The 17,949-nt window shown below is 37.2% G+C and overlaps 1 protein-coding gene across 1 annotated transcript; it reads left to right on the top strand.

The window, feature by feature from the left end:
- Nucleotides 1-226: 226 nt before the first annotated feature.
- Nucleotides 227-17,071, top strand: LOC132311742 (MATH domain and coiled-coil domain-containing protein At3g58370-like). The gene is made up of 6 exons (XM_059809816.1): nt 227-574; nt 924-992; nt 1,161-1,226; nt 1,398-1,521; nt 1,608-1,768; nt 15,949-17,071. The coding sequence occupies exons 1-6, from the start codon at nt 343-345 to the stop codon at nt 16,869-16,871; spliced, it is 1,575 nt and encodes a 524-aa protein (XP_059665799.1). The 5' UTR covers nt 227-342; the 3' UTR covers nt 16,872-17,071.
- The last annotated feature ends 878 nt before the right edge of the window (nt 17,072-17,949 follow it).

Below are 17,949 nucleotides of genomic sequence, written 5' to 3'. Positions count from 1 at the left end.
ATAAATAAGAAAGTTGAGCCATTTACTTAGTTGTATTTAATATAAATAGTTAATTAAAAATTATTCAGTCAGACAATTGAATGCAAGTGTAGCTACTTTTTGTATAATCCAGGCTTTATTGTGTTTTTTCACACTTTTGTCTTATAAATAATACCAGTATTTTGTAAGGAAAAAAAAACTCAAAATATACCATAAATACCTTCATATAATAAACCGATCATTTTCGCCAAAATTGTCCTAGTGTTCAACTCGAGGCCATTCGGTGCTTACTGTGAGCGCGAAAGAGGAATATTTCTGGGGTCTCTGACTGAGCGCGAGTACCAATCGCGGCGGTGGCGAAGGATGTGTACCAATAGCAGTAGTTGCAGAGTGAAATTGGGAGGTGGAACTGCAAACTTCTGGAGAAACTCAGAATTAGAGCAACATTCAACAACGAGAAGAAGAGACCCAATTCGTGAGTTGCCTCCGCAACCAAGAACAAAACGGGAAGTGGAATCACAAAAAAAAAATCACAATGACGTCGGCTGGAAAGTAGCCGAAAGTGAAGTAGGTTGGAATCCTAATCAAATGAAAGGTATGCTTTTCTTTACTCTAATTGTCAAGTTCTAGGTTTAGTTAGAACTAATTTACCCCAAGTCATGTGGATTATAGATATGATTCTATTAGGGTTTTGAATTTTTTTATTGTTTTTCGAAAATTTTAAATTATTTTTTGCTTTTGTTTTTGTTTTTGTTTTTCGGGATTCATTGTCAGTTGCACATATATTCTCATGTTCTAGGTTTAGTTCAGTTTTCTTTAATCTAATTGTTAAGTTCTAGGTTTAGTTCAGTTTCAGCAGAACTAATTTACCCCAAGTCATGATTATAGATATGATTGTATTAGGGTTTTGAATTTTTTTATTGTTTTTTGGGATTCATTGTCAGTTGCACCAGCCAAATTGCACAATGACGTCGGCTTGAAAGTAGCCGAAAATGTAGTAGGTTGGAATACAGGTATGCTTTTCTTTAATCAAATTGTCAAGTTCCAGGTTTAATTCAGTTTCAGCAGAACTAATTTACCCCAAGTCATGATTATAGATATGATTCTATTAGGGTTTTGAATTTTTTTATTGTTTTTCAAAATTTTTGGATTTTTTATTGTTTTTCGGGATTCATTGTCAGTTGCACCAGAAAAATTGCCCAATGATGTCGGCCGGAAGGTAGCCGAAATTGTAGGTTGGAATAAAGGTATGCTTTTATTTAACCTAACTGTCAAGTTCTAGGTTTAGTACAGTTTCAGTGGAACTAATTTACCCCAAGTCATGTAGATTATAGATATGATTCTATTAGGTTTTTGAATTTTTTTATTGTTTTTTGAAATTTTTGAATTTTTTATTGTTTTTCGGGATTCATTGTCAGTTGCACAAGCAAAAACTGCTAAAACAGTTGCTCAATCACGGTTCACATGGAAGATTGAGAACTTTTCGAAGCTGAATACCGAGAAGCTATACTCCGTAAATTTCAGTGTTGGAGGACACAAATGGTAAATCTGATCTCTACACTCTTTCTAGATTTTGATTTTGATCGTTATGGTTGATATTTTATTTTTTACTACATTGTGTTGGAAAGGCGGGTGCTTATATTCCCAAAGGGGAACAAAGTGGTGGACCATTTGTCGATTTATTTAGATGTTCCAGAGAAAAATTGGTTGTTATATGGGTGGAGTAGATGCGCAGAATTCAGCTTTTCTGTGATCAATCAGATTGATAACAAGCTCACAGTGAAGGAAGGTGTGTTGTTTACAGCATTTATGCAGTTTAATTTACAGATATATATGTGTGTTGAAGAATATTATTATAGGAACCTAAAATTACTCCACAGAATATTGCTCTGAGAATATTGTGGGAGTGATTTTAGTCTATGATAAAATATGATTGAAGTGATTTATGGGATTGATTTTATGAATCCTCCATTAATATATTTTTCATATTTATCGCTTTGTCCTTTCTCCTATAAATAGAGGTGCTCATTGTAAACAATCTTAAGAGAAAGTATAATAAAGATATGTAGCCTTTTGAGTTTTGTGTGCCGTGGATGTAAGCCCAGTGGCTGAATCACATATATTCTCAAGTTCTTCATTTTCTATTTCTCTCCTCAACTTTGACATGGTATTAGAGCAGGTTTATCATACCATACTCTATACTCTACTTGTCTTGGATCCTTGGATAACTCGTCTCGGATTTTCGGATCAACTCGTCTCCATAGTTGTTAAAGGCGCCGGAGGCACAAGGCGCCTCTAGACGCCATCTCATCGCCTTTAGTGCCTTAAGGCGTATGGGTTAAAGAAGGCGTGCACCTTTTATACACAGGCGCCAGGCTACAGGCGCGCTAAAGGCGCGCCTGCTTGAAAATGTAGTTTTTTGAATTGTTTTGTTATTTTGGTTTTGTTTGTTTATGGTTTGTGTATTGTTATATTATTATTATTTCTATTATATTATTTTATTAGTTAATGTAATAGAAAATCTACAAGTTACAGCATAAAAAACAAAAAAAAGAGAACCAATAAGCAAAGGAAAGAAGACAGAGGTAGCGACGACTTGGACAGTTGGACTCTCGGTCTCGAATCTGCGTCTGCGACTCTGCCGGTAAGTTCTCCAACTTCTTCTTCTCTCTCTTCTTCTTCCCTCCTCCTCCTCTCCTCGGATCTGTCTCAATTTTTTTTTTTTTTTTTCTCTATTCTTCTTTTCTTCTCTCAGCTGAGTCGAGTTTGATAGATTTATTTTTATTTTTCTTCATCTTTTTATTTATTTATTTATTTTTATTTTATTTTTTTTCCCGCGTCTGGACTGTCTGGCAGATTTAGTCTTCTTTTTCTTCTTCTTTTTATTTTTTAATTTTTTTTATTTATTTGTGTGAGGTACTTTATATTTACCTGCTTGGATTAGATTAGTACAATGTATTGCTCTCACTATTTTTTTATTTACTTGTGTGATCCTATTTTATGACCACTTTATTATGTTGATTCTTCCTAAAGTTAAATGATGACTTGTTGATTCTTATCTGTTTAATTTTAATCGTTGCATAATCATAGATGTCAAATTGAAGGAGGATCCATGAAATCGCAATATTCAACAATTGTATGCTTGTATTTGTTCCATTCTAACATGTTATTGGTTTGACTATTTGAGGAAATGCATTTTTATCTAATTTTGTTAAAATAAAATAATTAGTTAAGTGTACTCTAAATTATGGAAGACAATCTCAAATTGTAAATAGCAACTGTTATATTATTTTCATATAATTAGGTTCTATTATTGAAAGAATGTTTAGCTGTTAAATCACTTAACCAAATTGAACTTAAGTAATTCATTTAGTTGACTTTTGTATCTTTATATATACTATTGTATCTTTAATACTTTATTGGGTGGGTTCTGTTTTTTTTTTTTTTTCAATGTGCTCCTTGCTTCGATCGGGCGCGTGCCTCGCCTTACGCATTGCGCCTCAAGTTCCAGGAGGCATTTGCGCTTTTGTGCGCCTTGAGCCTTTAACAACCATACTCGTCTCAGATCTTTGTAACTTGTTTCGGACTCTCAACAACTTCGTACTTAGTTTTAAGTTGGACACTTGAGTTCACTTCGTGTTCCAACTTGGGGGAGGGTGTTGGAGAATATTATTATAGGAACCTTAAATTACTTCACATAATATTGCTCTGAGAATATTGTGGGAGTGATTTTAGTCCACGATAAAATATGATTGGAGTGATTTATGGGATTGATTTTATGAATTCTCCATTAATGTATTTTCCATATTTATCACTTTGTTCTTTCTCCTATAAATAGAGGCGTTCATTGTAGCCCTTTGAGTTTTGTATGCTGTGGACATAAGCTTTAGTGGTTGAACCACGTATATTCTCATGTTCTTCATTTTTTATTTCTCTCTTTAACTTTGACAATGTGTAGTGACGGGGTTGGCTTAGCGGATGAGAACTTGGGCCATGGTGCCTCATGAAGATCTGGTCACAGGTTCAAGCCTCTAGGTAAACAATTTCCGTGTGGTACCTACACAAGTTAAGTTGTAGTCAGACTGAGTCCTAGACTTGCCCAATGCATGTGGCTTGTGGGGTTCTGTGTGTGTTCTGAGGTGAATTAGTCTCACTCGTAAGGTGTGGGGATACGTCCCCTGTGAAAAATATATATGTATATGTATGTGTAATTACAAACATATGTGTGTACGTCTAATAAGACACTTAGTTTGTCTTTTAAAAGCCGATTAGAATGTTTAAATGAATAAATATAAGGTAAATTACACTGGTTTTTCTTGAGGTTTAGGCAAATTATACATAGATAGAGCGTTTGACCTTTATTACTTTGACCTCCCTTAAAAGTGTGAAATGATTTTCATATCCTTATCCTATGTTACATGGACTCGGGCATAGTTGTTAAAGGCTCAAGGCGCACAAAAGCGCAAATGCCTCCTGGAGCCTGAGGCGTAAGGCGCAAGGCGAGGCGCGCGCCCGACTGAGGCAAGGCGCACGTTGAAAAAAAAAAAACAAAACCCACCCAATAAAGTATTAAAGATGCAATAGTTATTATAAGGATGTAAAAGTCAACTAAATGAATTACTTAAGTTAAATATTCAACATAAAGATGCCAAAACCAAGTAAATCAAGTACTTAAGTTCAACAGTGAGTAATCAAATATATTAACATAAACATTCTTTCAATAATAGAACCTAATTATATGAAAATAATATAACAGTACATCTTACAAGAGTAATTATTTCATTTTAACAATTTCATTTTAACAAAACTATTTTATTTTAACAAAATTATTTCATTTTAACAGTAAATGAGCTATTTACAATTTGAGATTGTCTTCTATAATTTAGAGTACACTTCACTAATTATTTCATTTTAACAAAATTTGATAAAAATGCATTTTCTCAAACCAATAACATGTTAGAACGGAACAAATACATGCTACAGCTGTTCACACAATTTACACAAATAAAACAGGATCACTGATCACACAAATAAATAAAACAGGATCACACAAATGAATAAAAAAATAGTGAGAGCAATACATTGTACTAATCTAATCCAAGCAGGTAAATATAAAGTACCTCACGCAAAGAAATAAAAAAAATAAAAAGAAGAAGAAAAATAAAAAAAACAATCTGCCAGACTCCACTCAAATAAATAAAAAAAATAAAAAGAAGAAGAAAAAGAAGAATAAAACTTGAGAAAATAAAATAAAATAAATAAAATAAAAAATAAAAAATAAAAATAAAAAAATAAATAAAAAGAAGAAGAAAAATAAAAAAAAATTCTGCCAGACTCCACTCTTAAGAGAGCTGAGACTTTAGAGAAGAAGAAAAGAAGAAGAAGAAAAGAAAAAGAAGAAGAAGAAAAGAAGAAAAAAAAAATCCGAGAAGAGAAGGAGGAGAGAAGAAGAAGAAGAAGAAGAAGAGAAGAAGAAGAAGAGAGAGAAGAACTTACTAGATCCGATGCAGATCCGACGCTGATCCGAGAGATCCGACGCTTTTTGGTGCCTTTGCTGCCTCTGCCTTCTACTCTTCTTTCCTTTGCTTTTTTATGTTTTTTATGTAGGCTTTTGTATTATATTAACTAATAAATTATCAGAATAGAAATAATAATAATAATAAACAAAAAGAACTTTTTAAATAAACAAACAATAAACAAAAAAAAAGAAGTAAAAAACAACTTTTTACCTCAGGCGCGCCTTTCCAGCACCTGTAGCTTGCCTGGCGCCTTGGTCGGAAAGGCGCATGCCTTTATTAAGAGAGTCGCCTTAAGTGTATGGAGGCGACAACATGGCGCCTGGAGGCGCCTTTAACAACTATGGACTCGGGTACGTGTATCGGACACGGGTATGCATCCATGTGTCGGACGTGTCAAATCTCCAAACAGATGGACACACGGACACAACTAAATATTCATTTTATTAATTGTTTTATTTTATTTTCTAGAGTAAAGTAATGTTTTTATCTAATATAATTTTCAATATAGACATTTAACTCATTTTAAAGTAATAATATGATATAATTGAATGATTGGATATGCTTTTTAAGTACATGTCTAACCAAAAGTGTCGGACACATATCCCATACCCATGTCCGAGTAATATGTGTCCGACACGGGTATTTTACTACTTTCGAAGAGTCCATGTAACATAGCCCTTATCTAATTTAATAATAGTTAAATAAAAAAAAATTATGTCAAACCAAAAGACTATAGTACTCTTTTTTTTCCCCCTTCTTATAAATGCTATATTACCCTACCTAATTTTTTATTTTTATTTTTATTTTTTAAAAACTAATCAAACCCTAAAAAGAAAAAAAAAAAAAAAAATGTAAAATTTAATAGTAAAAATTGGTATGAAAATTGATACTTTGCATTATTTCAATGGCATTTCATGATATTTTTGTCATTTCATTTCAAAATATAAGGTTATTGAGGTCTTTTAATACAAGGAAAGGGCAACTTAGTCATTTTGTAAATTTTCATTAACGGCAGGGGTGTCATTGAGCAACACTTTGTTTGAAAATCCTTTTTCTCTTTATTACATTGGGACCCTTTTTCAGTTTTTGGTAGGTAGTGTGTTTTTTATTCTTCTTTTAAATGTATCCTTGTTGCATTTATGTTTCCCCATTTAAGTTTTATAACTTTTATCCTAACTAAAATTTTAAATTCATCAAATCTTTTCCCTATAACTTCTTGTTTGTTTGTTTATGTCTTATTAAATTAACATTTTTATAATGAAACAAATTTTTATTTTTTAGTAAAATAATTTTTATTTTTTTGATAAATAAGCAATTCATTAAAAGCGTTCAAAAGAGGAACGCGTCCCTACAAAACAACAAGAAACAAGAAACCTGGGTACCCTAAGGCCCCAGCGAAGACAAAAACTTAATAGTCTCCTCAGCAGAGGAACATAGTCTACCTGAGCCCCAAAAAAAAGAGAGAGCTAATAACAGAAGATTTGAGAACAATGATCGAAGATTCCTCTCCTTCAAAGGCTCTTTTGTTCCGCTCCCTCCATAAACACCACCAAAGACATAGGGGCGCCATCCTCCAAAACCCTCGAGCCTGTGCTCCCACCCAACCCCCTCTCCAAAGAGGCCTAACCATAGTTGTTAAAGGTGCGACTAGGCTCAGTTAGAGCACCTCAACCTACTACAGGCCAGGCCTCTTCAATCAGGCTCACATAAAGCCCTTGGGCTCACGCTTTTTAGTAGGCTCCAGGCTCAAAAAAGGCGCGCCTTGTATTTTTTAATCATTTATTCATATCATTTTCTTATTTACTTATTGACTGCTAAATTAAAAGGTTCTATATCATATACCGTATTGTTTATCCTTATGAAATATTTGACAAAATTCATAAATTTATGGTTCACTACTTACATTAACTGCAATTACAACTTGATTATGAATATATGTAATAATATATGTATTATTATATACATGCACCTTACTTCGATCAGGCTCGCGCCTTATACTACGCCTTGGGCTTAAGGCTCTAGAAGGCCTTTGGCGCCTTAGTGCGCCTTGCGCCTTTAACAACCATGGGCCTAACAAGAGATTCCAACAGTTAACCGAACAATGCAAAGGAAGATGGTTAATCAACTCTCCATTACACTTACACATGTAACACTAGATCACCGTGATATGATTTCTCCTTCTCAAATTATCTTGCGTCAATATTTTACCCCACACGACCGTCCAAGCAAAGAATGCCACTTTCAACGGCGCCTTAGTTCGCCACACTGCCTTCCAAGGGAATACCGCCCCAGTTGTGTCCAAAAGGCATTCGAAGAAAGATCTCAAACTAAACATTCCCTTAGAAGAAGGGATCCAAACAAGAGAATCCCTACCTCCTCACGGATCACCTGGCTGTACAAAAACTCTAAAAAACCAAAGACGCCATTCATTTCCCAGTCCTGAAAGGATCGCTGAAAAAGCACGTCCCAAACCGGTCTCTCGCTATCAAGGCGATAACAGACAGTCACCGAGGCATGCCTATTAGCCGCAATCCTAAAAAGTTTGGGGAAAGAACATGCTAAAGTGCGATCTCCACACCACAAATCTTCCCAAAACTGAATCTCCATACCATCAAGAACTCTGAATCTGATATGCTTAGAAAACTCATTCCATCCCTTTCGAATGGCTTTCCAAACACCAACGCCTCCAGGAAGAGACACCAAATAAGAGCCGTACCATCAAGAACTCTGAATCTGATATGCTTAGAAAACTCATTCCATCCCTTTCGAATGGCTTTCCAAACACCAACGCCTCCGGGAAGAGACACCAAATAAGAGCCCCCCGCCCCCTCTTCCTCCCCAAAGCGACACAAGATAACCCTTCTTTACAACCTATCCTGCTGAATACCAAACCTCCACAACCACTTACCTAAAAGGGCCCTGTTAAAAGGAAGCAGTCTCCTAATCCCTATTCCTCCAAAACTTAACAGACGTACACACCTTGTCCCCAACGAACCAGATGATACTTAAACTCATCCCCCAAACCTCCCTATAAGAAGTTCCTCCGAAGTATTTCAATACAAGCAGCTACCGAGGACGAAATCTGGAAAAGGGATAGAAAATATGTAGGAAGGTTCGACAAAGTGCTTTTCAACAGGGTAACCCTCCCACCTTTTGATAAATATTGCTTCTTCCACCCCGCAAGCCTCCTCTCCACCCTCTCCACCATCGGATCCTAAGCACCTACAAACCTCGAAGAAACTCCTAGAAGCAAACCCAAGTAAGAGATCGGAAAAGAACTGACTCCACAACCAAGAACAGAAGCTAACTCCTTGATATCCTGAACCTCCCCCATTGGAATCAAATCGCTCTTGCCCACATTCACTTTCAAACCTGAAACTGCCTGAAAACAGATCAACACCGACCTCAAATATCTCATCTGTGACACTTCAGCCTCGCAAAAAACCAAAGTATCATCTGCAAATAAAAGATGGGAAATCTCGAACTAATGCATATCATCCCCTCCCACCCTAAATCCCCTGAAAAAACCCAACTCCATAGCCCTCCCCATTAATCTGCGGGTCCACCCTTCTTCGGAATAAGGGCTATAAACGATGCATTCAGGGATTTCTCAAATCCCCCCTGAGTATGAAAAGCATGAAAAGTACCCATCACATCTCCCCTGACCACGGCCAGCTCTCCAAAAGAAACCTCGTAGTGAAACCATCCGGACCCGGAGCTTTGTCCCCATTACAATTTCTCAGCGCTTTCAACACTTCCTCCTTAGAGAACGGAATCTCCAATCCCTCCCTATTTGCCTCAGAAATCCTATCAAAATTAAGACCATCCAGTCGGGGTCTCGTAGAAATAGGCTCTGTAAACAGTCTCTGGTAGAATCTGGCAATCCCCCTACAAACGTCGTCCTCCCTACTCAAGACCACCCCATCAACGGTAAGTCTCCCTATGTGATTGCCCCTCCTATATGCATTAACCAACCGATGGAAAAACTTAGTGTTCTTGTCACCCTCCTTAAGCCATAAGACTCTAGATATCTGTCTCCACGAAATCTCCTCTGACACAGTAATCTCAGCAATCTCAGCTTGGCACGCTGCTCTCCTACTTCTCTACTCATCATCAATGCCACTCATGCCTTCCCAATGATCAATCTCTGCAATCTCCGCCAAAGCCCTACTATTTCTCCACTCGAGATTCCCGAAAGCCTCCTTATTCCACCTTTTCGTCTCCTTCTTCAACACCCCAAGCTTTCTAGCAAGAGTAAAGCTCGGGTTCTCGGACACCATACTTCCTTCCCACCAAGACCTCACGCACCCCTGGAAATCGTCCGCCCTAAGTCACATGTTTTAAAAACGAAAAGGAGTGATTCTTCGAAACGAAATGGAGTGATTCTTAACCTTAACTCACCACAATTCAACACCAAAGGAATATGATCCGATGTCGGTCTAGTCAAGGCTGCCTGAGTCGCATCCGGAAACTTCTCCTCCTAATCTCCTGAAATGAGAAATCTATCCAGTCGTGAAAGGGTAGGAGAATCTCTACCATTAACCCACGTGAAAGTAGCTCCCTCTAAAGGCAAATCATGAAGATGATGGCCATCAACGAACTCAAAAAACTGTACCATAGTTGAAGTCCATCTTCCTCCGGTCGATCTCTCCAAAGGGGATCTAACCACATTAAAATCACCCCCAACACACCATGGAAGACACCACTGTTCCTTTACAGATCCCTACTCCTCCCAAAGAAGATGCCTCTCCCCATCATCCACTGGACCATAAACACCCGAGAATACCCAACGGAACCCATCCTCTTCCATAGTAAAATTGCAAGAAATGGAAAATTTCCCTCTCCACACATCCGCTTTTGACAACCATCTTTTATCCCACATCACCAAGATATCCCCCGATGTCCCAACAGCATCCAACGCCTCCCATTCAATAAACCTCCCTCCCCACAAACTCCTAACCTCCCTCCCCACAAACTCCTAACCTCCCTATCCGAGATGGACACCATCTTCGTCTCCTGTAAACAAACCACATGAACACCTCACTTCCTCACTGCCATTCTGACCACCTTTCTTTTGACCGAATCAGTAAGTCCTTGGACATTCCACGAAATAATGCGGCACTTCGTTAAAAACCAGTAGATGGCCCCTCCCCTTTCCTTCTCCCTCTTCCCCTCTCACTACTACTTTCCCTCCCCGTCCCATTATTCCCCTCATAATTAATATTAGAAATAAGGCCTCGGATCTCCCTTCCCCCTCTCCACAACGAAAACCACTTCTTCTTTCTAACTGTTCTGTTCAGACTCCAAACACCCTCCACATTCTTCCCCTCCACAATTGAATGCATCACCAAACGAGCCTGCTCCTCATCTGGCTGAAAAGAAAGACCCAACATACTACTCACAGTATCAATGTTATTCTTCACCCACTTCTCCCCTCTGTCATCACAACCTAATGTAGAGAAATCCCTCCTCCCATCCGGCCATAATACAGATAACGGTTGCATCTCCAGACTATTAGTATCCTCTCATGGGACCATCTCCATAACACTCCTGTCATTGGCCCCTCCCCCCAACCTGTCATGACCGTCATCAGCCGAAAACTCAAGCCCGTTGCAAGCCGAAGGTGTACCAAAATCCCCTTCAGAGTCGTCCCCGACTGTTTCTGAGCCAAAAAGTTTTATTTTTTACCAACCTGTGTGACATTGAGACAGCCACTTGACACAAACATTGCATGAAAATACCATACATGACAGATCAAAATGAAGTTGGCGTGACATGATGAAAGTTCAATAACAAAGAAATACATTTCTAATGTATTGTGTATGACAAACACCATGTTATGGTAGGTAAATCTCGTTTATATGGTTGTAACATGAAATTTTCACTTCTGGGTTATTACAATTAATAATTACAAACAATCATATATATATATATATATATATATATATATATATATATATTTAATAAATGAATATTATATGAAACAAACATTAATTCATGATGGGTAAATCTAATATTGTGTAATGTAACATGAAATTTGTTACTTATGGTAATTACCCGTGTTTTATCGACATATAATAGCAAGAACAAGGCACCAATGTGCCTTTATGAAAAACCAAGGCAAAAATATGTATATACCTCTGTACATGTAAATATGTATACCGACGTGGTACACAAAGAATTTTGAGGGCACTACTTGGATCTCACCTATTTAATAAAATTTTCCAGTATTTTAATTTTTGCATTTTAATTATGTTGAAACTTGTTCTTAGTATTTTATAACCGTTTATTCATTTATCCAAACAATTATACTTTCTTTCCATGCTAAAAAAGTAATAAGCTAAAGTCTGAAGTTAAATGGTCACATGTTATCAAGAGGCAATCAGTGTTGAGCACGAATCTAAAATTAACAAATTTATTTTTAATTATGGATTTATCCAAAATGTGTAAGAAGTGTTTGGAAGTTTTGAGAAGCATTGGTGTTTGTCACCAGCCCAACACAAATAAGGTTCCTCTTTAAATTGTCTTTCCTCCTTAGGTTCCACGTATGGACTAAGGGCACATGACATTCAAATAGGGTGAATTACCTTGAGATTTGTCCAAGTTATTTGCGGATGAAACCATTTTAAGAAGTATGGTCAACCTCCTCCCTTGAGGTGTGTCCAAGTTACTTTGACCACCCCTGATATCAGTTAGGGATTAATTCCATCAATAGTAAGTAAAATGACTCAAACGACTTTATTAATATATCAAATAACCATTTCTACAAAATATTTAGACAAGACTACCCCTTGCTTATATCAATGTAACTTGCCCCACTTTTCCTTACAATTTGCAACATTTTCCTCTCTCTCTCTCTCTGGCGCCAAGCAAACCTTGTAAGTTTCCCCCTCCCTCCCTCCCTCCCTCTCTCGCAGAACCCAGCTTTGAACCACACCAACGTTACAAGACCTAAAGTCGAAGTCATTAAAAAAAAACTTGGTTAAAGATTCTGAACTAAAGTACCAGAATTGGGTTATTATAATCCAGTACAGCAAGATTTCAAGAAATGAAAAGAATTTTACAAGTCACCAAGAATCAAAACCCCATTTGAAAACAGAGTCTGTAGAAGTTTGGAGAGTTGCGTAGATCGTTGGTGATGATGAAGTGTTAGTTGCTGAGTGAAGATCTAGATTTGTTGGTTTCAATCACCTGCGACGAAGACCTTGCTATTTTGATTGAAGAATATGGTCGATTTTCGTTTTCCACACATCAGGCTGTGAAGATCAGAGCCATGCTCTTCCTTCCCAAACCTCTCAAAATAATATGTCCTCCTCCGTCAATGGTTTCCATTATCGAACTCTTTGCTTCCAGGACGCCGTCGTATGCGGTCACTGGATCATGTGTAGTAACTCCACATGCGGCAGCCTATCGATACGGTGGCCGGGATTTCTTGCCGGCCATTGGATTTCCCTCCTGTTTTCGGAAAGATACCGAGGAAGTCTGACGTCCTTCCTGTGAATGTGGAAAACCTAGGAATCTGTACCTTTTTACCATTTTTCCCGACAATGACTCAAAAACCCTAATTTTTGAAAAGCGTAAATTAATAACAGTTTCTTCACCATGATTTGGTGGAGTTTCAGGTATGAAGTGAATGAGAAAGAATAAACTGATCGTTTGGAGTGAAAAACTAACTTTAGCGTCTTTAGGGTTATGAGGATTTAAGAGTAAATTGATTTTCTGTTGATGACATCAGCATACGCATTAGTCTTTCAAAAGATTTTTAGTGATGGTAAAATGGCACTTTCACACGTTATATTAAGTAGACTAACGAGGTTAACTTTGATGCCCCTGTCAAAGTTATGTCGCCAATAGTTTCATCTGCAAGTAATTTGGACAACCTTAGGGGAGGGCAGAGTTTTTCACCCTATCGAATAACAAAACTGTTGAAAATTGTGTCTCAGATTCCTATTATAATTAGGATTCTATTTTAGAGTTGTATTCTGTTAGGTAATTTCTTATTTAGCAAGTCTTGGTCTCTAAGGAATTATAATCCTTGTCCAACAATGAATTATGTTTGTAACTCTATAAATAGGTACATATGTTGTGGGTTGAGACTTATGAGATTGAGAGAGATGTAGTCTCATGAGGGAGTTGATGGGTAGAGGTAGTAAAGGGAGTATATGGGTTGGTAGAGTAGGAAATACACCAATGACAATGGTAGCGAGGAGATAGGCTCGTGAAGTGGCACATGGTGAAAAGACATGTACGTGGTGTTGGTACTCTATTGTTGTAATATCGCTACGAATCATAGTAGAATCTCTTCTCATCCATAGACGTAGGCCGGTTTTGGCTGAAACATGTATATCTTGTGTTTGTGTGTGATTGTTTTGTTGGCTTTCTTTGGATCTTTGTTTTTCGCGCGCTTCCGCTGCCCTAACAAAAACAATGTCAGATAAGAATTTGTTGGGGGCAGCGGAAGTGCATGAATAAGAAAGATTCAAAGAAAGCCAACAAGGCAATTACACACAAACACAAGATATACATGGTTCAGCCAAAATCGGCCTACGTCCATGGATGAGAAGAGATTCCACTATGATTCGTAGAGATATTACAACAATAGAGTACCAACACCACCATTCCACGAGTTTATTTCCTTGCTACCAGCATCACCGGTGTTTTTCCTACTCTCCCTCCGCATACTATCTCTACCCATCAACTCCCTCATGAGACTACATCTCTCTCAATCTCATGGACGTAGGCCGGTTTTGGCTGAACCATGTATATCTTGTGATTGTTTTGTTGGCTTTCTTTGGATCTTTGTGTTTCGCGCGCTTCCGCTGCCCCAACAAAAACAATGTCAAATAGGCAAAAAAGGTTGTACCAGATGTATCAATCTCTTATTGAACATCATAGGTGTGGAACTTAGCATAACCTTTAATTTGAAAATCTGTGGTGTATTGATTTTTCTTTTTCCTCGTGATGGTGCATGCAGGATTGACCAAGTAATTAAATAAGGTGAATGCCACATTAGTAGTTGGGTAATTCTGTACTGAATAATATATCTTTAAAATTCGATGAAATTAATCAAAATTTATTAAGGAATCAACTTTATGGGAGTAAAAAGATTGAGTATGCATATGCTCTGGTGAGATTTGATTGGAATTGAAAAAAGATTCATTGTCACAATAGTCATTATCTTTACATACTACCTGTTACACCTCACTTTCACTTTCACTTTCACTTTCACAATAGTCATTACTGTTACTTCTCACATGTTCATCACCTTTCTTCGCGATGTCTACATCTCCACAGTCATTTTTCCAACAACACTAACTAAGTTCTCAGTTGATCTAATCTTGCTTTGTCTACGTAATTCATCCGTTCTATCAGTTCACACTGATTGCAAAGACTGCTCCCCCTTGCCAGTGGTAGAAGGCCAAAAAGGATACTCGACCTTCTCTACAAAGTAAGGATGCCAAAGGAGAGGAAATAAGTCAGAATAAGGCATCGTTTATTGCATTTAATTATCTGTTACTCAGACAGTGAGCAAGAATGTCAATCCTGCAGCCTTTCTCAGAAGTCTTTTATATGGTTGATGCATAAATGATCTGTAAAGAAATGCAATCACATGTTGAATGGCATGAGAATGTATTCTTATTTTTAAAATTTTCAAGGTAGAATTTGCCTAACTGTAAGGTATATTGGTGACAAAACTGATTTTGTTTATAGGTTTTTTTGTGAGGGGAAGTAAGGTTGTGGAGAGTATATTTAGAAAAGACTAATTTTTTGTCTTTCGAACATATAGTTTCAACAATGTGTTTATTTCGTTTATGACACGGTCTTTCAAATTGCTTGATAGTTGATATTGAGTTTTCTTCTTTCATTCTTTTTCATTTTTTCAGAAAGGGGTAGATTTAGGAAATTCTATTGAACACACACTATTTATTTGGTGCTGGAAAGTGAATTTTGTTTTGTGTTCTTTCTTGTTCTCAATGCAGTGCATTCTAGTTTCCCGATGGCGATTATTCTTGCTCTGTTTACTATTAATAATGTGTCGTCGTGTTTCTATCCTTATTTTTGTTGTTGTTATGGGGATTGGGAGGGGAGACTGTTGAAAATTTAATGCTTTAAGTACTCAAGTTTGGTGTTGAAAAATATAAACATTTAATTTACTTTAAATGCTTAGCAGGTTGATATGACAGTTTTTCATTGGATATTCGGCCGCATAATGGATCGATTCTGATAATGTTAATCTGTTAAATTTTTAGTGCAATTAAAAATGTTCAATTTCTTTCCATCCTTTCCTTGGCACTCATCTATGAAAACCATAGCCGTCTGTATGTCTTATATACGGAACATACAGGTGTGCGCTAGGTGTTGAGGTCCACTGCACTTCTAGTTGTAGCATCCAGCCTTTTGACCTTTCATGTTATATTTGATGATAGTTGTGATTGTCTTCATTATGCAGACACCAAATGCCAGTTTGATGAACGACATAGTAATTGGGGTTTCAGTTCATTTATGCCTCTTAGTGAACTGCATGACCCTGGTAGAGGATATCTTGTGAATGATATATGCATAGTTGAAGCTGATATTGTAGTTGAAGCTGATATTGACGATTCAATTGTTGAATGCCGGTTATGTGACACAAAAAGAGAGAGTGGTCATGTTGAACTTGAGGTTAAGGCAAGGAAAAAAAGAAGGCGAAAGGTCGGGGCCATGTCATCATCTTCATTTGATGACATGGATGCCTATATCTCCAAGTTGGTGTCTGTAGTAGAGCCTGACGCACCCTTCGACTCCACTACCGGAGGATCGGTTGTAGCCTGCATTCCTCAACCAACTGTTGATGAAGCCAAAAAATTCTTAATAAAGATGCTATCTCGGGACCTATCAGAAATTCCTGATTTTGCCGCACACCTTACAGAATCCATGTCTGTCTTGTCAGACTGTTGTGACCTTACTCCAGCCCAGCTTGCAAAGTTGAACTCCCTCAAGATTAAGTTTCCAACACTTCTCAAAACTTGCCAGACTTCCATCCATTCTTTGAAGGAGGTGGAAGTAAAAATGGCAGAAAAGCAAGGAACAAAGGAGTCTTTGGTTGAGCGGGTAAAGATTAATGCATTAGCATTCCAAATGCAGAGGGCTATTCACAAGAGCTTGATTGCGGATGAGGCCAAACTTCAACAACAACTGGCAAAGATCTCTGAGAAGAAGAGAAGTGCTGAGAGAGAGATCAAACAACTGCATGGGAAGATGGTTAATATAGAACAGTCTAGATCCTCTGTTCTTGAGGAGATCTCAACCCTTGAGACCGAGAAGAAGACTGCCGAGAGCTCCCTGTCATCAGCCCAACAAAAATGGAGTCACTTTAGGCACATGTTCATGTAACCAAACAAAATCTCTGTAGGATCGATATTCTGTAATGTTAATTAGTCCTTTAGTTCTACTAATGAATGTAATGATCTTAATCTGTGTCTCTGGAATTTTAGCTTATTTCTGGTTTGTTAGGATCGATATTCTGTAATGTTAATTAGTCCTATAGTTCTACTAATGAATGTGATTATCTTTTGCACTTAGAGCATCTTCAATTGTGGTGTGTATATATATATATATTTGTGTAAATGATGTGTCATGATAGATTTACACAAAAAATTTGAATTATTTATTTTTCGGTTGTTTTATCTCTTTTGTGTAAACATATATTTTCTAATAACAATCAACTTGTGTCATGCCTGGACCCTACATGATTTTTACAAACCTACTTGATATAGGAGTGATTAGTTAATGGAAATATGCTAATGTGGTTGTGTAAAAAAATTGTGTAAAATAGGCAATAATTTTATACATTGATGACGTGACACCTTAACAGAATGCATGACAACTTGTATATTGATACATGGCAGTGTATATTGATGCTCTTAAACGAATGCATGACAACTTGATGCTCTTAAACGAATGCATGACAACTTGATAGTGAGACCTATCTTTCCTTTTTCTTTTCTTTTTGGTCGTCCCGTTATTGTTGAATATCAAGCCTTTTCATAGGGTTGGTTTCTTAAGGTAGGTATGCCCCTCCTCTCAGAACTTTGTGCGCTACAAATGGTTCCTCCCAGTTAAGTGAGACTTTTTTTTTTCTTCATATGTATCTCCTCGAATCTTTCAAAGTGTAAGTGAGAGATCAGTCTACGATGGAACAAATGGGTAAGTGAGTTTATTACCAATAAAAAATACAACCTTAGTTCTAACTCGGTGTAAGCATAACTAGCTTGACCTTTTTGAACTTCAACTATTTTTAAATCCCAATATGATTTAGAACAAGGCCAATCTGAGCCCAACCCAAGTGAGTTTGTTATGGAGCATTATTCTAGTTAGTCTGAGACACTCTCAGTCCGAGTGAGTTTGTCATGGATTATTATTCAAGCCAGCCAGAGACTAGAATGCTCAGTAATTAGAGAGAAGGAAAACT

This window comes from Cornus florida, unplaced genomic scaffold (assembly GCF_030987335.1).
Source record: "Cornus florida cultivar Cherokee Brave unplaced genomic scaffold, ASM3098733v1 CherokeeBrave_3.0.0_Hap2_Chr06, whole genome shotgun sequence".
Lineage (NCBI taxonomy): Eukaryota > Viridiplantae > Streptophyta > Magnoliopsida > Cornales > Cornaceae > Cornus > Cornus florida.
This window is presented reverse-complemented; position numbering and strand designations above follow the sequence as displayed.

Coding starts and splice junctions, on each gene's coding strand:
- LOC132311742 (XM_059809816.1), top strand. CDS start 343: ATGTGTACCAATAGCAGTAGTTGCAGAGTGAAATTGGGAGGTGGAACT. Junction 1,522..1,607: donor AGTGTTGGAGGACACAAATG/GTAAATCTGATC, acceptor TGTGTTGGAAAG/GCGGGTGCTTATATTCCCAA. Junction 1,769..15,948: donor CAAGCTCACAGTGAAGGAAG/GTGTGTTGTTTA, acceptor TTCATTATGCAG/ACACCAAATGCCAGTTTGAT.